Source organism: Stegodyphus dumicola, chromosome 6 (genome assembly GCF_044657685.1).
Source record: "Stegodyphus dumicola isolate Sdum_Otavi_A_Nest chromosome 6, ASM4465768v1".
Classification (NCBI taxonomy): domain Eukaryota; kingdom Metazoa; phylum Arthropoda; class Arachnida; order Araneae; family Eresidae; genus Stegodyphus; species Stegodyphus dumicola.
In genome coordinates, this window is record NC_140773.1 from 98464591 (window position 1) to 98489297 (window position 24707).

Below are 24707 nucleotides of genomic sequence, written 5' to 3' on the forward strand. Positions count from 1 at the left end.
GTCTTTAAAATTCTCGGAGTCTGTCATCTTCCCTACCGACTTCACAGCTCTGATGACAACGGTGATGATGACAGTGACTTGTAAGCTGTAGCAGATGACTAAGACAGCAGTTTCAGCCATGGAACCAAGGAGCCATTTTATTTTATTTATAAAATAAAATGTGAGACCTGAGTTCTTTGTTAAAATTTTTATAGCTGATCCGTGGCTATAAGATATTGATATAAATCATTCTAAAAAAAGAGGGGAAAAGTAAATAAAAATTTAGTACCTTTTGTCAGTACTTTTTAATATTTTTCCTTGTGTAAGTTCTATGATCACTCTGATAATAATGTTAAGGATATAAGTAACATCTCTCCGTCATGTATATATTGCTGAATATTAAATTTTATCATATTTTATAAAATTTGTGCTGGCAATTTCATTTAAATTCAAGTTATTTTAATATTTTATATAAATGTGCAAGGATAACAAAAAATAAGTAAAAACTTATAATTCCTGATTTTAATTTGTGCATCTTCCCTTTCAAATGTTTGTAATAATTTTTCTGGACTGCATCTTTCTGCTCCATGCTTACTTATGTAATTCTGCATTCTAATAGCTCTACCCAATCATACATCCAGAATTTAAACAAAGAAATCAAATCTATAAATACACTGCTACTAATATATAGCCCTTTTTTCTAATTTGCCTTCCTGCTGGCAATGTGTCGCTTAGCCTCTGCCAGCTGTTCACCATTGTTCTGAAAATGTAAGCTGTACAAAATTGTGAGGTGCATAACACAGCCATGTATGATTATGTGTGAATCTATTTATGTATATTAAGGTTTGCTCTATTAATAAAATTGTGTTGAAATCAAGAGCCACTTCTGAAAGCTTTTCGTTTCCATTATGCACCTTATAAATCTATGCCATAAAGAATCATCTAGATACCTGCAGAATTTATATTACATATATATATATACATACATACATACATATATATATATATATAGTTATTTGAATCTACCTTTATTTTCAGTCTGGTGTCCCTCGAACGGGGTACAGAGGTGTAGTTAGTTTTATGTACAAAGGCAGAAGAGTGTACCTGGCACCTCCGGCAGATTGGAAGGGCTATGATCCAACTTGGAGCTAGCAGTTTTTAATGTGTTTAAAGAAATCTCATATCATACAAAAATCTTTCAAGAAAAATGCCTGCATAATACATGTAAAAATTTAATATTGAAATTTGACATTTGGAAAGAGTGTTGTATAATTTTACATCAAAACTGAAGAAAACTGTTACATAGCAATTATGGGTTTTTATAAAATATATTCATCTTAAACTACCATAATCATATGATGCGTAATTTTTTATCTGTGAAAGAGCTGTTCATATTTAAAGGAATTAAACTGAAAAGGAGTAGAACTACATATCTTCCTAAATGTTGTGAGAGAATCTCCATTTTTTGTTGCTGTATGTGCATTTAATGTCAAATAAAGGTTTGCAAATAGTTCCTTTTTATATTCTGATCCATACATTAAATTGAATATCTTATGCAAATGATGATCAAGACCTTTGTTGTTTTAATTCTAATTCAGTTACTTGTTTTCACAGTTCCAGTTTATAAATTGAAGATATATAATTACGCTTATAACACTCATGCAAAATGTTTTTATATACTGCTAAAACAAAATCTTATTCAGAATTTTATTTCTCTTTGCTTTGGCATTGTATGTTTATGTGTTGCAAAATATTGTCTGTTTAATAATTTATTATATTTGGTAACTGTAAGTCATTTTGTACTGTATATGTGTAACATAAATATTTTACAACAAAGTATATTAAAATCTTAAACAAAAGCTTTTGGGGGGGCACTGGATAAGAGGCAGAAATTTTTTTTCATAGGAATCACTCAAATGTTTTATAATAATTTAATAGTAAAATATTTTAACATATGTTATAAGTAAAGGAACAATCAATCTATTTGTACCCTTCTGTATTGTGTTCTATATTAAATACTGTTTAATAACCTTTTTGCTCCCTACCTATTAACGAAGCAAATGAATTAATTAATAATTTATATATTGTACTGTGATGTTTATCATTTAATTTTTAATTTGTTCTTTCCCTTTTTATAAAGAAAATTATAAATATTTTCAAAATTTTGTTTAAATTTACCTAGTCATTAAATTCCATGTTTATGTATATTTTGAGCACAAAAAGAAGTTAATACACATTGTTTTATTTATAAAATATTAATACTTAAATTTCATTTAATATTTAAGAAGTTCTTTATTCTAAAATGATCTTGGAAAAAATTACTGTTTTTAGTTGTGTTTGGTACATTATAAACATTTGATTTTTAAAATTTTTCTGTGTGCTCAATAGTTTGTTTTCTTGTAATGTTATGACTATTTTATTGTTTAGAAAAAAAAAGAGCAAAATTTATTATCTCCATTTTAGTCTTAAATGTTTCTAATATTGATCTGGAAATGTGTATGCATATTAAAATATTTTGTACTTTAAAGATGTATTTTATTAAAAAAAATATATATATTATATCAGGTTTATAATCTGTTTTGAGCCAGATTGGAAGAACTGGATTCATTTTGCTGACCAACATTTTTAATTAATATACATCACAATATTAGTTTTATGTGTGTGTATCATGCTTTGACTATAGTACATTTGACAAAATGTCGGAGTATTTGTGAATTATATATATATTTTTTATAAATTGATTTTAAAAATGCCTTTCATTATTTTAAAATTGGATTTAGCATGTTGAATTGCTGTCATTCTAGTTGCTAATCTCACATTTACTTCTTTAATTGGGTTTTGTATATGAGGTTTGATTAATTTTGGGAAGGACATGCACTATAATTATATCACCTATTTTTTTTTCCTTTTCTGGTAATCCATTATGGAATGTTTAATTTTAAAGTATGGAGATGACTTCAGTGAAATTAAGTTGTAAAAATTAATGTATTCTTTTTATAATTTACTTACCGGGGAAAAAAAGGCCATATTTTGTGGGAATACCTAAATTAGAATTCAAATCCTAAAAATAAATAAAAGAAGATTCGGAGTATATAAATATGATCCCTAACTTTATATATTCATCACAGAATAAAATTTCAAAGACATTAAATTCAACCTGTTGTATCATGCTTAGAATTTAATGATTTGCTATACTGTCAGAGATTTCGAGTTTAGTAAAATATCATATTTAGGTATCCAATTTGTTCTTGTACAAATTAACAATTTTTGTTCGTCAATTGATGCAAGCTCTACTGATGTGCCAAAAAAAATGATTCTGTGATGTATCAAGAAAAGCTGTAATATTTTCTCTGCAACTTCCATTTCCAGAATAAGCCTAGACTGCCAGATTTTATGTAAGTAGGGACTGTTGTGCAAGAGAACTGTTTAAAGTAATTTGTCTTTCTGCAATGACAAACAGAAAAAAAAAAAGTTAGAAATATAATTTTTTTTTTTTTTTTTTTTTTTTTTTTTTTTTTTTTTTTTTCTCTCTTTGGTTACAGGTGAGTTTTTAACTTAGATTATTTTAACTCAGTGTATCCATGGTATCATTAGTTTTCTTTTGCATTGATTGTTTTGTGTGTAATTTGTAAAATAAATGTTTAATATTAAGAATAATCACATAAAATTGTATGTTAAATTTAAAATATGGCTTATAAAGTTAGAATATGCAGATAAATAAAATTCTGTGTTATAATTTTATATTCATATAAAATATCAAGAAGGCTTGTTGAATCTTAAGTACTAAGTATTGCTGTACTTAGCATGCTTCTAGAAAGTGTTATTTTTTAAAATATGCATGTGAGAATGATTATATTTTTGCTGTATAATTATGTGCTTGATTTAATGCTTAATATTTCAATTTAATTCCATCATTCCATCTGTTTGCATCATTTATGCAAAATGAGTTCATATATTTCTCTATTGCTCAGCAGATTGTATTTCTACAAAAATCTATTTGTAAATTTGTCAGCAAATAAATTTGTCTGTATATACCTTATGCTGGAGCTTTTTGTAAATATTTAACATTACATTTTCATATACAGTTTAAATTGTACTTTTTTATATATATAAACATTTTGGAAGAGTAGGGTGCTATTAACATAAAGCTACCACTGTTTATAAAGTTTAAATGTTCTGTCATTTCCTGTGAGCCTGTGTAACATTATAGTGTCTGTTAACCCATTAAATACCGTTCATCGAAGGAAATGAACAAAAGTAAATTTTTGATGTATTAGTCTAAGAGAAAAATGTAAAAGGAAAAAATATTTGTTTTTATTGCACATACAGAATGCTGCAAAAATGCAACATCAGTCAAAATCAAATACTTTTGGGATAATGGAATTCTTTGAAACATTTGCTATACCAAGGTACATTACATTTATCACAAATAGTTATCATTTTATCATCATAGTATTTGCATCTTTTACTTTTGTTTGTTGAATTTTTCTTAATAAATTAATTAAATGAATAATCTTAAGTTATTCGTGGGATCCTTTCTCGTTTAGTTTAAGGCTGAATTCTGAAAGAAAGATGGTCTGTTAGCACAATGAATATGGGAAGATGAAGGCTGCAAATTTTCCAAATATTCTTCCCTTATTTTTAGCAGAGCCAGTGTAACACTTCTTTGAAAATCTGGCTGGGAATTTTGGGGATGTACAGCAGTCTTATAAAGTTTCCATGCATTTGATTTAGCTACATCAATTCAATTTGTAGAAATAGGCCATCGCCATCTCTTACCTTTACTTGCAATTTATATATAATGCAACAGAACTGTCCAGAAGGTCTATGCCTTCCATATGTTTGTTGTAATTTCTGATGAGTTCGGATGCATTAGTTATTTTTAATCAGTTTAGGATGCTTTAAAGTACAGATTTGTTTTCTTTACTTGAGTGTCTCTTGGCCACTGAAGGTAGATCAATTGTATCAAAATTAGTTTCTATAGTTACTTTGGAATTGTTGCTCCATCAAACTAATACGATGCCATGCTCCATATCAGAACTGATGTCATTTGTTCCACATTCTTTTTTTACCATTTTATTAATAATGGGACAATTTCCTAGTATGTTCTCACGAATTGTTCCACTGGCATGAAATTCCGACAATATGTGTTATGTAAAAAAGTTGTCAAAAGGTACAGGTAATGATTTGAAGAAATTTCTCCCACACTTAAAAGATGCATCACAAGATCTCCACTATCTATAGAAAGATGTATTGGAAAAAACCTAATTCTTTATGAAATTGGCATTTAAAATATTTAAATAGAGATGAATATTAGTCAAGTTTTCCAATTTTATCCAGTGCATTATTTTCAGCTAAGTGCAAGTTCTGCTTGATATAAACATACATAGAATGTGTCATTACTGTGTGAACTAATGGATTACTGATATCTTCAACAAGTGACTTAGCCAGCAGAAAGCCTGTAAATTGCTTCAACAGAAAAACGAAAAAAGAAAAAATTTGTTGATTTTTCTGATTCACTTATTCTCACTTTCTTAGGTAATATATTTCAACAGATTCTGATTATACAATTGTGAAAACATATCTATGGACTCTAGACCATGCAGTTTACCTAAAAGGACTTTCTTTTTTGCATTTCCTGGGTATTTTTTAATGACGATTATCATTACGTATACAAGAGAACAATTTTTCCAAGCAATTTCCTTTTTCTTTTTTTAGATAATTCAGTTTTTTTTTTTTTTTTTTTTTTTTAAATATGAAAAAATCTTGATTTTACTCCATACATCTTTCGGCATTGGCAAATGATCACCTGACACTTGATTATCAATGTATTCCCCATCAGTTATAATGTCTCAGAGATTAGCTACTAAATATGTATCACCTTAACAATTGTCATCTGAGGAAAATTCAAAAACATCTAAGTACTTATAATGGCTTCATTCAATGTCCAAAAACCGTTGCCTTGAAAATCCGTTGTTTTGGAACTTCTGTTTTGTGGAATCTGTAAACAAAAATACCACTATCTATGAAAATCTGCATTTATTCACAGTGACTTCACTTTGAACTGATATTGCATTTTTGCAACATTTTAAAAATATATATTTTTACCAACAAAGAGAACATAATAGCCTTACCTTCTGATACCATTATACTATCTTATGTTTCTAGAAGATTGGTTAGTCTTCACATCATTTTTTTGGTTGCACCCATGGTGAGATCTCAAAGTTATATGAAAATTCTGTACAAAAAAGTATCAAAATGAATATTTATTTTTATAAAAGTGTTTAACCTGAGAAAAGCATTTTTCCCTTAGAAATATTAAAGGAAAAACACACTTTGTAGAGGAAAAAAAAAAAGTGTTTTGAATGAGAATACCTGAAAAGAAATATAGAACATTTTTGATCTGGAAATGTGATATGCCTTGAAGACTTCTTGATATTCAAAATGAAATATTTTTTTCAGAAATGTTTAAAATCCTTTAAAAAAAATATTTGGTAGTTCCAGTAGACTTGAATCATGCTACCAACATAAATGTCTGAATTGATGGCATTTTGTTACACAATTTGATGGCCAATTGGTGACCCATGATCGCATATTGCCTGTAGCTACACTAACAAAATTCAGTATTATTAAATGAACTTCTGAATTTCTCTGTATTTTCATACTTCTAACCATATTAGGGTCATAATCAAACAAAGGTTATTTGAAATCAATACCACAAGATTCTTAGAATTTTATTTATTATTCCAGGACATATTTCTAAATGTTTTCTAAACATGCGCTGCCCACCAACTTAAGGCACAACTGAAAAATGGCACAACCTCAATGCTCTGGAGATCTTACTGTAGGTCTCTTTTAAAGAAATATTATTGTAATAGTTACGTGTAATTTACTTATGATTACTTTTCATTTGTTAGATTCTTATTTTAACAGCATCCTTTGAATTTTTTTTTTTTTTTTTTTTTTTTTTTAATTTTCCCTTCTTGATTTTCGGACGATAAAATGATTAAAAAAGGTAGAGAATACAGTATATATATAGTATGGGAACGAAAAAAAAAATGAATGGCTGCCAAAGCAGGGAAGTGAAAAAAGTAATTAATAAAGCCCTGTAGTGTGAGAGTAAATACAAAGTGAATTTCAAAACATTTTCACTGCTTTACACCAGATTTAAACCAGCAAACATATATTCAGATCATTTAATGGCATTAATATCTGAAGTGTTTTGAATTGCACAGAAAAGAATGAGCACATTTCAGTACAAAATTTTCAATGTTTAAAAATATCAAATTATATAACTTTTTTTTACAAGAACGCTTTTTTTTTTCACAAAGGGAGTGCTGTATCTGCAAGTAAAATATGAACATTTTTCAAGTGGTGTTCTAGGAAGTGAGTTCTTTAAAGCCTTCCATCATAATGCTGCTAATTTAAAATCCATTTTATGAAGTTTTATCCTAAAATAAAATCAAATTACGAAATGCATTAGTAGTTCATGTAAGAGATCTTTTAGAAGTTATATACGTATAAATGATAATAATCAAAAATTCTCATTTGAAATAAACATTTATAAGTTAGCAATGTTACTTTCACAGATTTCTCTTAGATTGCATTTGGTGAAGAAAAAATTCACTAATTTCATTTATTTAAAATTGCAGTGTGTTAATATTTAACAAATGGGTTTTATTTTTGAGCAGAAGGTGTTTCATTTCTCATTTTTAACTCTGAGGTAAATTTTAAAAATGATGCTTGTTATTTGTAGTACTTAAGGTGTTGTATAAAATAAGTTTTTATTTAAAACTTGTATAGTCGTTAATGAATGAAAAGGAGAAAAATAATTAATTCATTGTGTAGTTTAATGGGGGCAAGAGATTAAAACAATTCTCTTTAAAAAATTCATTACAATTTCATATCATTAAAGCATGGGGCACCCTTGATGAATATGTAAAATAATATTTCTTAACCTGTAAATTTAACAATGCATTTTAATTATTCGATTTTATTATTTAGGCGTCTATGTATTTATTATGTGTAATACAAAATTATGGATGATTTTTTAAAAGAAATCGCTTAATCTCTCATTCTCATTAAACTATATGATAAATTAATTTTCTTTCTTTAGTTCATCACTGATTTTATGAGATTTAAATAAGACAATTTTTTATGAAAACTTTAACTTTTTTTTTATTTTTATTTTCTAGACGTAATGACATGTTATGCGTCAAATGATACAACTGAAAAATGATTTTTAAACAATTTGGAACCACTCTTTTACTTGTAACGATTCTATTTCATCAAATGGTCAAAAAACGTAATTAAATATAAAAATATTGTTTAATTGCATTAATATCTAAAGTATTCTTGAATCACACAGAAAAACATTAAAAAATATTTAAAATACCGTAAATTCATTATAATGATGCAATAAAGTTTTATCCTTCAAAAAGGTGTACAAAAAAGGGGGTGCGTCTTACACGCCGGGAAATACGGTAATTATCATCAAGAAACATATAGAAACACTCAGCAACCGAGAATTCTACATACGTTTGTTATACAAATTTAGTCTAAAATTCTCATTTTCCATCATTTACTTTAGCCTAAGTAAGTCTGAAAATTTATTCTTAATTTTAATTAGAATTCAGGTGCAAAATAAAACCATAATAATTTTCTTTATTGATTAAAGATAACGATTTCAGATTTTAACTTAAACTTAAATGCAAGCATATCAGGTTTCACTCAAGATTAGAAATCGTTATTTTTAACCAAATTATCTTAATTGAATTTTGTGTGAACTAGCGAAACTCGCCACATTTCATTACCAAAAGAGTTTCGATACAATCGACAAAATACAATCAATTTTTGGGAAATTAACCGCAATTGTTTTAATTCTTATGTTTGAGACGGTCTTAAATTGTAATTACAAGTATTTAAGATGTGTTAGAAGTTATCTATATCTTAGAATAGTGCATTTACAGTCTGAATTTATTTTCTTTAAATATTTATAAATTCTATCTATAGTATAATCAAAATCGATTTACTAATCATCTGAAGTAATTTGTCAGTTAATAATTTATGCAGAAAACTGGTAAACAAGATGATGTTTATTGCTTAAATTTCTTGCAATAAAAATATACAGGTTTATGAATTAAATAATCATTTATTATAAGCATGAAGTGTCTGATCAAATAAAAATCATACTTACGATACCTCATATTTTATCTCGCCAGCTATGAAAGTAAAAAGGACCAGCACTAGCATCAGCTAAAACTGTCACAATAATTTCATTTAAATATGTATATATATATGTACAAAACATATTCAAAAGTTATAAATAAATACTGACTCAATAATTAAATAAATGCAAAAGATAACTGAAATTTGACATTTTAATTTGCTTTCACTTGAAAATGAAGACTGAATATTTTAAAATTTTTATTTCTCCAATAAGCTGACGTTAATTTGGGCTAAAGCTAACGTCAGCTTATGTACACTTAAATTACGTTATATACACTGGGAAAAAAAAAAGGTTGGTGGCAGTTCTGTATCTCCCGTTCTACTGGGCCGATTGACGAAATTCGAATTGCGTATTTCATGTCTCGAAAGCGTGACTTAGGATATATATTAGATATATATAACATTATTCTAAGTTAGGCATTTTGAAACAAAATCCGACTTTGTCTGAAATGACATATCAATTTTTCCATATTTGGATTCTACGACTCAAATTATGCCTAGATATTAAATTTTGTAATTTTTGGTGAGAAATTTATCTTAGCATATTTTTTGGCAGTTTACGCCAAGAATAATTCATTTGGCGGGATTCTTAGTTTATAGTAACCTACTTACTTTCCTTTTTTTTTTTTTTTTTTTTTTTTTTTTTTTTTTTTTTCCCCTCCATTGATGCACGAGAGGGAAAAACTGTCTGTCGCGCCACTATCAAACTCCATGAGAGGTAAGTTTCTCTGTTACGGAATGGCAACGAGAGAGATTGTTGTTCAAAAAGATGGATGATCGAACTGCGTTGTAACGATCATTTTTGTGGATGTTGCGTACTGTAAAATGTACCTATTACACTGTGCTAAATAGTATTAAAATGCTATATATTAAAAGATCTTTCATCTGATCTAAATTTTAACAAACCGCTCATTATTTTCTCTTAAACTCACAATGTTCACGACATTTCTGGCGCCCCCGGGTGGGCGTGTTTGTTGGAAACACGTCGGATGAAAGAATAAATAGGGTAAGTTTATTACCTTATACTTCCGTTTTGATGTTATTGATTATTGTTTTACTGAAGTTTAAAATACTTTTCTTGCCTAATTTTTATCTGAATATTTTAAACTTAAGACAAAATGGAAGTGATGAAAAGAAACAAAACTGCGCAACGTTCAGCTTTTACTAAAGCATATAAAAGACTAGATGATCTTTTAAATGATGATAATGAATAAGCAGAAATGTGTTTTTATTTGTTCAAGAAAAAGGCAGAAACATTAGAATTGACGCACAGTGCTTATTTAGATAATATAACTGATGATAAAGAATTTGAAATAACAGGACTATCGAGAAAAGGCTGTTAGGATACAGTTAAAATCGGAACGATTTCTCAATAATATTAAGAGTAAATTAAACGAAATCCAAAATACATCGTCAGAGAGTAGTCAGAAATTAGTTACTGATGAAAATACATGTAAAACTTTGTGCCAACGGCTACCGAAAGTAGAACTTTATAAGTTCGCAGGTGATTTAAAAAATTGGCTTACGTTTGGGAATCAGTTTAAAAACATACATGAAAATAATAACTTAACGAATGCAGACAAATTCCATTATTTGATACAGTCAACAAAAATTAAATCAGAAGCTAGAGATATTGTAGCATCTTTTCCTGTGACGAACGAAAATTATCCTTTGGCTATAGAAAGCCTCACTGAGAGATATGGCCGTAAAGAACTGTTAATTGATTTTTATGTTCGAGAGTTAATAAAACTTGTTTTGGATAACGCAGCGAAAAGGAAGCAGGATTCTTTGAGTAGTTTGTATAACAAACTTTCAACACAACTTAGAGCCTTGACCAGTCTCGGTGTGACAACTGATCAGTGTGGAACAATTTTATACCCTCTTGTAGAAAGTGCTATTCGTATTCATGTATTGCGATCATTTGAAAGACAACGAAAAATTACTGAATCTGAACGAAACATTTCGAGTCTTGAATGCAATAATTGAATTTCTGAAAAGCGAAGTTCAGTCAGAAGAAAAAATAAAATTAAGCAGAGCGGATATTTTTTCTGTGTCTGATCGTAAGCACTTGGCAACTAGCCAAAATATTCCTTCGGCGTCGGATTTGATGAATCATGAAGTAATATCTTCATGTTCGTTTTGTTTAAAAGATCATGAAACGCGTAACTGTAAAAAGGCGTTTTATATTCCGTTAGATGAAAAAAATGTCTGCGGTAAAAAAGAAAGGTTTATGCAGAATATGCTTGGTTAAAGGTCACCTCAGTAACCAGTGTCGATCAAATGTTAAGTGTCAGATCTGTTCAAAAAGACATTTGAAATTTTTTTGTCCTAGTCTTGAATGTAATAAGTCTAGTGAAATGCATAGCCAGGAAAATGATGAGAAAAAAGAGAAAACATTCCTTGCATTCGCGTGCTACGAATGAAGTTTTCCTTCAGACCCTAGTTGTAAACATAGAGGGTAAGAATAAAAGGCGTAAAGTTAGATTAATGATTGATACGGGAAGTTCAAAAAGTTATGTTTTAAAGTCTACCGCAGAAGAAATGGGTTTTGACTTGCAATGGGAGGAAGAATTTAGTCACTCTTTATTTGGTGGAACGAAAACTGAAATTTATAAGCATAAATGTTACAAGATTTATTTGAGTAGCCTTGATGGTAATTATTCGTGTAAATTAGATGCTGTAGACCATGATGTTATTTGTAATGATATTTCAAGCATAAGATACGGTTCTTGGATTCGTGAATTAGGAAAGAAAGAAATACGCTTAACTGATACCCAAAGGAATCCAGGCCCTATTGAAGTACTGTTAGAGGCAGACATTGCAGGGAAGTTATTTACTGGTAAACGAGAAGAACTAAGAACAGGTTTAGTGGCTATAGAAACAAAATTGGGTTGGACTTTGATGGGTAAAGTACTTCAATCCGAACATCAGCACAATGTAAATATGACTATAGTTTCTATGTTATCTCAAGAAGACCTGCCTATTTCATCGTTGTGGGACTTAGAATTATTGGGTATCCGAGATTCTGTTGAACAAAAAAAACTAAAGAAGAGCTATTATGGTTCATTTCCAAGAAACAGTTCGTCAATTAGAAAATGGTAGATACGAGGTTGATATGCCTTGGAAGATTGAGCATGCAGTCTTACCTGACAATTATGACCTATCTTTGAAAAGACTCGAATGTACTACGAAGAAGTTGAAAAAAATCGGATATCTTGAAAAGTATCATGAAGTGTTTAATGAATGGCTGCAGGAAGGAGTTATTGAAGAAGTTCCCCAAAAGGAGTTGTCTTTACCCGTTGTTCATTACCTCCCACATCGTCCAGTCATTAAGGAAAAGTCCTCACTATCTTCCATGAAAATTAGACCCGTTTTTGATGCTTCGGCAAAGCTTCCTATTCAGCCATCTCTAAATGATTGCTTAGAGACTGGAATTAATTTGATTGAAACTATTCCCTCTATTTTTGCAAGATTTCGCTTATATGAAATTGGTATAATTTCAGACATCAGAAGAGCTTTTTTACAGATATCTCTAAATGAAAGAGATCGAGATTTTTTACGATTTCTTTGGTATGGTGATGATGGTAGAGTGAAGACATTTCGTCACACCCGTGTGGTATTTGGCATTATTTGTAGTTCATTTTTGCTGATGGCGGTTATTGACCATCATTTATCCAAAGAATCGTGGAAAGAAAAATATTCTGAAGAGCTTCTTAAAAAATTACAAGATAGTTTTATGTCGATAATTAGTGTACAAAATAATGCCGAACTAGAAATATTCATCGAATCTGCAACTAATGTAATGAAAGAAGGAATGTTTGATCTCAGAGGATGGGAAAGTTCTGGCATTCCTGCATTTTCAGAAAGTAAAACATCACCGGTATTAGGACTGGTTTGGGAGAAAGATTTAGATACCTTAGAAATAGACACCGAATTTTTGAAATTTGATGAAAGAGAAAAGGTAACTAAAAGGAAAATACTTTCAACAGTTAGACGAGTATTTGATCCCTTAGGTTTCCTTGCACCTGTTATGATTCAGCCTAAGATTTTGCTGCAGGCCGCTTGGAAGAGCAAAGAATCATGGGATGATTCTTTGCTTTGAAAGTTAATGATGAAATAAAGAAGAATTTTTTTAAATGGGGAAAACAACTGAAATACCTCAAAAATATAAAAATTCCGAGATAATTAGGTGTGATGAAGGAATCCAATTTAAGTATCCATACTTTTGTCGATGCCAGTAAGACAACGTATGCGGCATGCATTTTCTTAAGAAGTGAATCCAGTATGGGTTCAGTGGCTGTTCAATTACTTCAAACCAAATCACGAATAACTCCAACGAAGACTATTACTATACCACGTCTTGAATTAATGGCCGCTACCATAGGTGCTAGGCTGTTTAGTTCTGTGAAGCAAGCTCTGAAACTTCCCAACATCAAGACTTACTTTTGGACAGATTCTTCCACAGTTCTTGTGTGGATAACTCGTCGAGAACAGTGGTCGGTATTCGTTACAAACAGAATAAGTGAAATTAGAAAGTTGACAACTTCGGAAGATTGGTTTCATATTTCAACTGACCAGAATCCAGCAGACATTTTATCGAGAGGTTGTGGACCTAGGCAACTTCAGAAACTCAAGTGGTGGCAAGGGCCAGCCTGGTTGAAGAATTCGAAGGAGCAGTGGCCAAAGTCAGCTGTAAATATTAACGAGAAAGAAATAGAGATGGAGAAACGAAAGTCAGTCGTCTCTGCTAGTAACACAGAGGTAGAGTCAATTTCATTGCAGTTAGCCAGAAGATTGTCTAGATTTTCAAAGATGATTAGGGTTATGGCTTGGATACTGCGTTTTCAACCAAAGGCCAAGGACTTAAGAAAATGTAATTAACTTCAAAATGAAGAATTGTTAAATGCACAAATAATTATTTTCCGTCTAACACAAAAGGAATGCTACTCTAATGAAAAACACGGAAAAATTTGAAAGGCCTTCTAATATTTGAAGATGAAGAAGGAATTTTACGATCGAAGTCCAGATTGATAAATGAGGAAGAATCGAAAGATTTTATTTCTCCAATAATTCTACCATCGAAACACCTGGCAGTGAGAAGATTTATAGCCCAAGAACATATTGCTAACAAACATGCGGGGACATTAACTCTACTGACTATTTTACGGGAAAGATTTTGTGAAAGGGAAAAGAACTGTCCGGAGTGTTATCAAAGAATGCTTAATATGTAAAAGGCAAAAGTTAAAACATCTTGAGGTACCTTTTCCGCCTCTTCCAAAAGACCGAACAGAAGTAGCAGCAGTTTTTCAAGTATCAGGTGTGGATATAGCTGGACCTCTGTTGACTAAATCTAAACAAAAGGTGTGGATAGTACTTTTTACTTGCGCCGTATTTAGAGCCGTCCATCTTGAGCTAATACCTTCACTGAGTACCAATGACTTCATCCAAGCTATGCGTAGGTTTATAGCCAGAAGAGGACTAATTTCTGTGATGTATTCAGACAATGGTACTAATTTTACAGGACTAAACAACGCTCTGAAACAATTAGATTGGACTACAATTGAAAGTGAATTTAGAGTCAACGAAATTCGTTGGAAGTTTAAACCACCCTCCTCTCCATGGTGGGGAGGATTCTGGGAACGCTTGATTGGGATTTTGAAAGATCTTTTAAGAAAAAATCTTGGACGCTCCTGTTTGTCTTGTGAGGAATTGCAGACTCTCGTCTGTGAATGCGAATCTGTCATGAACAGCAGACCGTTAACTTACATATCCGAGGAAAAAGATCTTGACCCCCTCAGTGTTTCTTCAGGACATTCCATTAAATGATGTTCCTGATTTAGATCAAATTGAAAAGACTAATATTGTTTTGAGATGGAGGCATTATTCAAAAGGTTCGTGAAAATCTAAAACGAAGGTTTAAAAGGGAGTATCTGGGTTTCCTTCGTTCTTCAGTTAACAAAAGAGAAGATAAAATAAATGTAGGTGACATAGTGTTAATTGGTACAGATGGATAAAAAAAGGCTCCATTGGCTGCTAGGTAGAGTACTGGAACTCTTTCCAGGAAAAGATGGAATCATCAGATTTGTGAAACTGCGAACTGAAAAGGGAAATATATTAAGACCAATCCAACGACTGTACCCTTTGGAATTGACCCCAAATTACGAGCAAGTCGTATCGGAACCTCAGAAGGTTCTGGAAGTGGTAGCTGAAAATTCTGAGCTTAATACTGACTCTAATGAAACTGTTCACGTGTCTCGCTCAGGACGAAAAATAAAACCAGTTAACAGACTGGACTTATAAACTTCTAAACAAACTTTTGAACTTTCTGTGTTTGAACTCTTAAAATACTGATTTCAATTTGCATTCTTAGATTTTGAAATATTTCTATTATTATTATGTACGTTATTGTTATCTCAAAATTGTATGTATGTATTATCATTATGTTATTGTTTTGAGTTTGTATCCCCAAACTCAAGGTGAGGAGAATGTCGCACCACTATCAAACTCCATGAGAGGTAAGTTTCTCTGTTAAGGAATGGCAACGAGAGAGATTGTTGTTCAAAAAGATGGATGATCGAACTGCGTTGTAACGATCATTTTTGTGGATGTTGCGTACTGTAAAATGTACCTATTACACTGTGCTAAATAGTATTAAAATGCTATATATTAAAAGATCTTTCATCTGATCTAAATTTTAACAAACCGCTCATTATTTTCTCTTAAACTCACAATGTTCACGACACTGTCCATCGTTCATTCTTTCAAATAATTTTAACATAGTGCATAAACCACATTTTCGTTATTATCGCTTATATTAAATACGCCAAATTTGAAAACGCGCCAAAATGTCAATTCCCGTATATCATAGGAAATTTTGAATAAAAAAACTCTTAATTTTTTTGAAAATATGCTTAGAAATACATCTACTTTAAGATGATGTTAAGAATTTTATAGGTAACAAAATGTTTTTCGAAAAATTTATAAAAAATTTTCTTAAATGCAAATTTTTTAAATATATAATAAAAAATGTGCGAATTATATTTGAATTAAGCCTAAATTTCGAATTCTGAAAGAAAGAATCAAATAAGTTTAATAAAAAAGAGATATTAATAAATGTATAAATTCAATTAACATTGAGGAGCTAAAAGTTTGAGTGCTAATTTTTCAAAAAGTACCCGTGCGATTTTTACAAAACTTGGCAGTTTGGCATAATTTGAGTCGTAGAATCGAAATATGGAAAAACATTGGCATGTTATTTCAGAAAAAGTCCGATTTTGTGTCAAAATACCTATATTAAAACAATGCTGTACATAAATCTAATACTTATCCTAAGTTGCGCTTTCGAGACATGAAAAATGCAAATGGAATTTCGTCAATCGGCCTAGTAGAAGGGGAAATATAGAACTGTATTTTCCGCAGTGTACGTGTAAACCCTACATAAATGAATCATTATGAAAAGTGATAAAAAGCATAAATAGCTGCGAAATATAAAAGTAGCTTCTGTATCCTAAATTAAGGGATAGATTTTAATTGCTAAATTTTGTTCCGAAATAGTCAAGCCATTTGTAAAACTAATATGCGAGGAACGGGAGGAGATGGAAGATTTAGTCACTAATCAGAAGATTTATTTTCTGCCTTTAAATAATGTCATATATTAAAACAAGTTTTTAACCTTTTAATACCAATTCAATAAGACTAGTTATTATAGCATACCCGACACAGCGAGTTATGGCACGTGATTTTGATTTTCACTGCGTTTCTAGTAGGGAAAGCTACGAAATCTTAACGAAAGCTACTTGTCATTTGGTGATAACAGCTACATAATTTGAATTTTCATCCATCGGTTTCAGTTTCCATTGTCTTTCCGCAGTTTTAAAACCATTTAAAGGTTGTTTTGTTATTATTATTATTATTATTATTTTATTTATTTTTTTTATCAGCCTCTGTTACTATTAAAAATAAAGATGACCAAGAAGCCCTCTAAAGTTTTCTTATGCTATTAGCATCTGTATAGCGCTCTTTAATACACGCGCTCAAACCAAAAAAAAAAGGGGGGAAGGACAATTCTATATCTGCCGTTATAGTCGGCATATGAATGAAATTAAGTTTGCATTTTAAATGTCGACTCTTGGCTAAGAGGGACTTTTACCTGTTTGTCCTCGAAATTGATTGAGATCTTGACAAAATCTACGCCAAAGTTGTTGCCTTATTAATTTAATGTTTCACAGGGCGCGTTTCTCTTCTGTTTTCACTGTATTTGATACACCATAATATACAGGAATGCATGACTATCATTGCTCTTGCAACAGGTATTACATCTTGGTAACCTCTTGGAGATTTCTGACATCATTCTCAAATAGTCAAGTTGCTTGAGCATTACAGCGTAGTCTCGATTTCCGGTTTGCGGTGCACGAGAGCAAGTATAAAACAAGCGTGTTTAAGTTCGAGCATTAAGGAAGATACTTTCTAATATATTAATCAGAGATTTATCTAATCGTGAAGAAGTCGTGGCAATAACTGAAGCTGTATGCCAAAAAAATTGAAAATGTAAAATTTTTCGAAAATTGTCGGTTGGGAAAACATCGCGGAATGTTTCGATGGCGATTCGACTAAACCGTGCTTTCAATGCTTAAATGATGTGATTATCGTCTCAAACGTCACAAGAAAAATAAAGACAGTGAGTGATACTGAAAATACAAGCGAAGAATATGTATTGACAATTGCATTAATCCTTAAACAGTAATGATTTCTTTTCGAAATTTTATTGGCATTCGTAGATCAAAGAGAATTTGAATATAAGGATAAAATAGCATTTCAAAAAAGTACGCAGTAGAATTTGACAACTATTTAAACGTTCTCAAAAGCAAAATTACTTATTTTTTGAAGAAATAAACACATTCAATGTTCATGAAAATTGATAGCTTGAATTATCCGTTGTTTTTCAATTATTCATGATCTACTTCCACATCATTACCCCGGATAATCGAGTCATCCAGCGCAGTAGTATCTTGAATGCGTACTGTCAGTTTAAGTAATTTATAAACATCCGTGTATATCTATGCCTATATTGAAATTGATACATACAGAATTATTGGCACATGTAGCAAAATTTTCTTTTCAAACTTGTTACGTACTTCTAAAAACATAGCTGTGTAAAGAAACTCAGAAATATTGTTAAATTTCCATCAGTGAGCTTATGTTTTAGATGAAAGCTTATATATCTATAAAACACTCATAAAATTTAAAATGATGGTAAATATATGAACTGGAACTGCTTGTTAATTTCATACTCTGTGAGAAAGGAGTAATTTATTGAGTCAAACTGTATTCTTCTTGTCTTCACTAGATCTCTAGGTGTCATTAGCTGTAGAAGAAATGAATATCATAAAATTCCTAGATGCAAAATCTCTGGCTTCTACGGAATAAAGGAAGTATAAATGCGAAGTTCATAAATAAAAAAAAAACATACATTCAGAATTACTGGAACACTGCAAATATTGAATTCTATGACTTACGATTCGGGTCAGCATGAGCCATGCACATCACATATGCAGTAAGCATGATTACCACTGCTATGTAACTCGAGATCATTATAAAAGTTTTCAGCTCTGTCTTTCTGAAATAGTTTGCACCTAACTTGGAGCTCCTACTGTTTTCACTGCTACTTCTTATATACCAAATACGAAGAACTACAATGAATTCCATGAATAAGAACTGAAACGTAAATATAAAGAGAATATTGATATATTGATTCACATCATCTTTTCCCTTGAAAGAATATTTTCAGAAACCAAAATTTAATCGAAAGTAATCATATTCTTGTGATCTTAAGCGCATTTGTTCAAATATCATTGGTTCGAAGATATTATTTGCTTCTCTCGGATTCTGTCTAGATTTATGTTCTTAATGTTAACTTTCAAAAAGAGACATTCCATTAGATTGTGACATCCGTTCTGAAAACAAAATCTAATGGAATTTATGTTTCTGAAAGTTAACACAAATTGAGTATGAGTAATATTTGAGTATTCATTTTTTACAACATGCTTTTATTTAACTGCGCAATCCTCAGATTATCCAGTTTGCTTAGCAGATTACACTACTTCATAAAATAGGACTAAACTGCAAATAGCCCATCTGTTGATATAATAGGTGTAACATTTAGCATGATGTTCAATACAGTTTAATTTTTTAATTACTGTTATCGATTTTATTTAAGTTCTAAAACAAGCATAGGAAATATGACCTAACATTATAAAATTGGCTCATAACGTTAGTCAATTAAAGGATTAATATGTAAAACACCAGATAAGTATGTAGCAAAAAATAAATGTATCGTGGAATGCGAATTTATTTACTTCTTTGTGTTTACAATTCCTATTATGCAAAAAAATCTCAAAATATTCTGAAATGAGACAAATGAAAGAAAATTGATTGAAATTTGTAGCAGTAATTTTGCAATCAATTCTTTGATTGCTTGTCAAGTAAAACTGCTAAAATTAAAAGCCATATTTCTTGATATTTTAATCTAGGTATTAAGGAAACTAAGAAATGTGAGAAACCTCAATTTATATTGTAGAATCATTAGTTTATTCCGAAGCAGCAAGCACGATAAATGAGCACTGCCCTCGCCGGGACTCAAACCACGGATCTCTCGAATACATATCGAACGTGCTGACCATTGCACCACGAAGGCATGCTAAAAAGGCGGGTGAAATACCTTACAATGTAATAAAAATTTAATTTACATGATTATGCTATTATATTATTTACCTCACTGAAAATAATCTTTATATTACAATAAAAGTATTAATATTTACAATTATCCAATGCGGCCATTTTTGATGAGATTTCAGTTTTATTTTAAAATGTCGACATGAAAGCGAATTAACGAAGAAGTCTATATTTTGAGGGATTCGTCTTATTTTCATTTATTTTTCTCAAGTGCAACTGCCATAAATAATATCTTATAAAATTGTTGAAAGTTTAGGTATTATATTTAAAATATGAACCATACTATTTACTTGGGCATATTTTCCATGAAAATATTTTCATTCTTCATTTCCATCATTTGGATAATAGTATTATACCGTTTGCTGACGTTTTTTAGTCTGGTTTTGTTCAGAACTATTTGCGCTTTATTCATTTTTCAAAGAGGGGCCCACCAGCGGCCGAGCGGTAAAGTCGCTGAACACTGGTAGTTCGGTCCGAGGTTCGAATCCCGCGAACGGGCTGGCTGCATCGGTGTTTTCGTGGTTTTCCCCATGTGTAACGTGTATACGAGCCAGTTTTCCTTAAAAAGTCCTCCACGAAGGCATCCCTCCCCTTAGGCAGATAGCCCTCGAGGCTTTGCCATAATCACACACACACACATTTTTCAAAGAATCTTTTTATAATAATTTGATGAGCACAAGTCCCATTTTAACAATCTGTTAAGAATGATAATGTAGTGAATTCAAAATTTTTCTAAGATAAACGAGAATGTTAAGCCAAGCTATTGTAGGCTACGGAATGTTTAAAGAAATTTATTTATTTGTTATTTCCTTATTTATTTAGTGACCATTCAAAAAGAAAGCAATTTATTATGATTCATTTTTAGCATTATGGTGTTGGACATTCCTTGTTTTATTCAACGTTGCATTTACATCTCTACTTAGTTTCGATTTCCTACAAAGTAATGGAATTTCCATAATTACTTGGTTAGCAATTTAACACTAATTTCTTTCAATATGTTCAGTTATAAAAGTTTTGTTACAATAAAATAATCAGGAATTCTTGTTTGTCAGGATTTGCTATAAAAGTTAATAAAAATTTATTTGAATTTTAAATACAGAATGCACACAAAGCGATCGTTATATTCGTTTGCGTTTTTACTTTAATTGACCCTCGAATCAAATAAATTACGCTTCAGTGAGATGTGTTTAGCAAATTTTACTTCTCTTACCATATTTGCTCATAAAAAGTAGAATAAAAAAATAAATACCTTTCCAAGTATAGCTAAGCTTTTCATTTACTCTGATTTTCAATTTTTACTTCCTTGTACGAAGTCAAAAGGAAGTATTGTAATCGCGAAAAGTTTCAGGCAGCATATTTCAACGAAAATATCCATTTTGACCGCTATCGAATGCAATTTAACGATGTTTTTGCGTGATATCAGCACGTAAGAACAGAATAAAATACTCTTTTCCTTCAAAAAAATTATAAAACTGCTTTAAAATTAATTCTGAAGACAATTTTTCGTGGCGTCTGTACGAACGTATGTACGTACGTGCGTACGTACGTATCTCGCATAACTCAAAAACGAGTAGCCTCAGAACGTTGAAATTTTGTATATAAGACTGCTATAACATGTAGATGGGCACCTCGTATTTTGGTTGCAATCGGCCACACCAAACGTATAGAAATATATTTATATATATATACACTCTATTACCCGGCTCAGTGATCTCAGTTTCTTTACTCTTATATGTTTATAAATTGTATATTTTTTGCTTTAAAAATGATTGAATTATGTTTTAATCTTCCGGTTAAGGATTTTATGCCTTTAGTAAATCTGTGTGCAATATTTTTAGAATTATCAGCAATTTTAAAGTTGTTTAATTGCCTCTAAGCCTTAGACTTAGACTCCATAATTGACCGAGCTATTGCGAAGAGCAATGTTGCCGGTTCCAGAATTAAAGCCCAAGGGCACTTGACATAAACAAATCCGGACGTGGAGAAAATCTCAGATGAGAAAACGGAGATAAGGGGAAGAAGAGAAGTACCAAAAGGAGCAAGACAATCCAATCGGACAAGTTCGCAAAATGTGACGAGCGATCATAGCTTTCAAGGAGGACCCAAGACAATGGAAATCAATGACAACAATACGAAAAGATGCACTACAGCAATAGTTCCAATGACAAATTCAAATACAATTAAACAACATCAAACAGTAGTGCTAAATACAACACAATACAAAACAACTATACAACACAATTTAAATACAGTTATTCAACGAAGCTACAGAAGAACTTCAATCAAAATCAGATGCATTGGAAGTATAAATAAGTAGCTAACAATTGAGGATCTAAGTGAAAAAGTTGTCATCTCCTCCCATGAAGGTGTGAGCTGCAAGTGGTCTGACGCTTCTATCTTCGAAGAGAATTTCATAATTAAAAACTTGGGAGTAATTAACAAAGTCACATTGCACAGCTTTGTTGAAGAATTTTTCATTAGATCTTCTGATGTAATCTGGAATCGTCTCAAGTTTTAAGTCTCTGTGTAAAAGTTTATTGCGGATAAGATAGTGTGAATCAATAATAATGCGCAGAAATTTGTTTTGCACTACTTGTAATTGATGCAGTTGAGTTTGAGTGACCGTGTTCCAAGCAGAAGCAGCATAACAAAGTATCGGTCGAATGCAAGTGGTATATATATGTTTTTTGGTACGCAAGCTAAGATTTGAATATTTTCCAATGACCGGGAGAAATCTGCATATTATGCACATGGCTTTGCTCTTGACACTATTAATGTGATTAGACCATGTGAGCCTTTGGTTCAAAATAATTCCTAAGTATTTGGCCTTTGTGACCAGAGGAACAGCTTCCTGAAAAAAGTAGAGGTCTTTAAAAGCAATGTTTTTCTTAGTTTTGCTAAGAATTAAAAGTTGTGACTTGCTAGCATTGATTTTTACTCGCCAATTTGTGCACCAGTCTTCTACGGCATAGAGGTAATTTTGCATTTTGTCTATTGCATGATTAGCTTGAATGGATTTAATTGCAATCGCCGTATCGTCGACATAACATGCTAACAGAGAGTAATTGTCCAAACCAGGGTGAGGAAAATCTGATATGTAGAAAAGATATAGTACTGGACCGAGAATACTTCCTTGTGGGTCGCTGGACCTTATAGGTCTTGAATTGGATTTTTCATTTCCTTGAGCGACGAAGAAAGTGCGGTTCTGCAAAAAGGAAAACCCCTAAGCCTGTTTTTAATGGCGGCCATTGATGTTTACATTTGAAACAGGAGACTAGTGGATTTGTTGCCAATCTAGAGAAACTTAGCTTCGCAACAACAAAGATAACGCATTCTTTTATTATTGCCAATTAAATCATGCTTAATTCTTTCTGGAATTTTTTCGAGGAAATAAGCGTTTGAGATTTACTTCGTAATTTTTAATATATATATTTTGAGTTTTTATGTATTTTTGCCTTCTCGCGAAGTGAGAACTGAATTAATTAAATGAGAAATACTCAATCGTCTGTGAAAAAGTGTTTCTGTTTTGTTTTGTTTGCTTAATTTCTTTTATACATAGTTCTAGCTTTATTATAGTATTTGAATAGAACATGTGGCAACGATTAGATAATTCTTTAAATGATATACATTTTGTGCATTCTGAGTTCTAATATGAATGAAATATAATACTGTTAAGTAAACCTAGCGCCAGAGTGTCGCTATGGTAAACAAAGAGAATTTTAAAGAATGCATTTATTCTATTGTGGTTTATGCGCTGTCGGCGAAGTAGGTTTAATTCAATCTAATAAGTTTAAATAAAATGCGAGAAAAAATGCGTATAATTTAATATTCCGTACAAGGAAGTCATGTGGTGTACACATCAGATTTTTTTAAATTGTGTGAATTATCGAGATAACGCTGTTTTTTTATTATAGTCAAGGAGAAATTAGACATAATAATTTTCTAAAATACTGAATTTACGACTTTCTTTTTAAAACATTTCTTTTAAATTTTCAAATTTGATTCGAAAGCAAAGTAAAATTATTTTACTAATTTTTACTTCCATGTACGAAGTCAAAAGGAAGTATTGTAATCGCGAAAAGTTTCAGGCAGCACATTTCAACGAAAATATCCATTTTGACCGCTATCGAATGCAATTTAACGATGTTTTTGCGTCATATCTGTACGTAAAGACAGAATAAAATACTCTTTTCCTTGAAAAAAATTATAAAACTGCTTTAAAATTAATTCTGAAGAGAATTTTTCGTGCGTACCTACGTATCTCGCATAACTCAAAAACGAGTAGCCTCAGACGTTGAAATTTTGTATATAGGACAGCTATAACATGTAGATGTGCACCTAGTAGTTTGGTTGCAATCGGCCGCACCAAACGTATATAAATATATCCACTCTATTACCCGGCTCAGTGATCTCAGTTTCTTTACTCTTATATGTTTGTAAAATGTACATTTTTTGCTTTAAAAATGATTGAATTATATTGTTTTTATCTTCCGGTTAAGGATTTTATGCCTTTAGTAAATCTGTGTGCAATATATTTAGAATTATCAGCAATTTTAAAGTTGTTTAATTGCCGCTAAGCCTGTTTTTAATGGCGGCCATTGATGTTTACATTTAAAACAGGAGACTAGTGGATTTGTTGCCAATCTAGAGAAACTTAGCTTCGCAACAACAAAGATAACGCATTCATTTATTATTGCCAATAAAATCATGCTTAATTCTTTCTGGAATTTTTTCGAGGAAATAAGCGTTTGAAATTTACTTCGTAATTT

At 31.0% G+C, this 24707-nt stretch overlaps 1 protein-coding gene and 1 long non-coding RNA gene across 3 annotated transcripts in view; one reads left to right on the plus strand and one right to left on the minus strand.

Moving 5' to 3' along the window:
• Mgat1 (alpha-1,3-mannosyl-glycoprotein 2-beta-N-acetylglucosaminyltransferase) overlaps nucleotides 1–4018 on the plus strand; it is a 74123-nt gene extending 70105 nt beyond the window's left edge. For both annotated transcript variants that reach the window (XM_085818694.1, XM_085818693.1), the window contains one exon: nucleotides 1018–4018. In XM_085818694.1, the coding sequence (XP_085674820.1) occupies nucleotides 1018–1131 (114 nt within the window). In that variant the 3' untranslated portion in view covers nucleotides 1132–4018. The remainder of the gene's footprint in view (nucleotides 1–1017) is intronic.
• A 3143-nt stretch (nucleotides 4019–7161) lies between these two features.
• Nucleotides 7162–18880, minus strand: LOC146996808 (uncharacterized). Its single transcript, XR_015041681.1, has 3 exons — nucleotides 18723–18880; nucleotides 9176–9240; nucleotides 7162–7430 (listed from the first exon to the last, which is right to left on the minus strand). It is a non-coding gene; the product is annotated as an uncharacterized LOC146996808 (long non-coding RNA).
• Between the last annotated feature and the right edge of the window lie 5827 nt (nucleotides 18881–24707).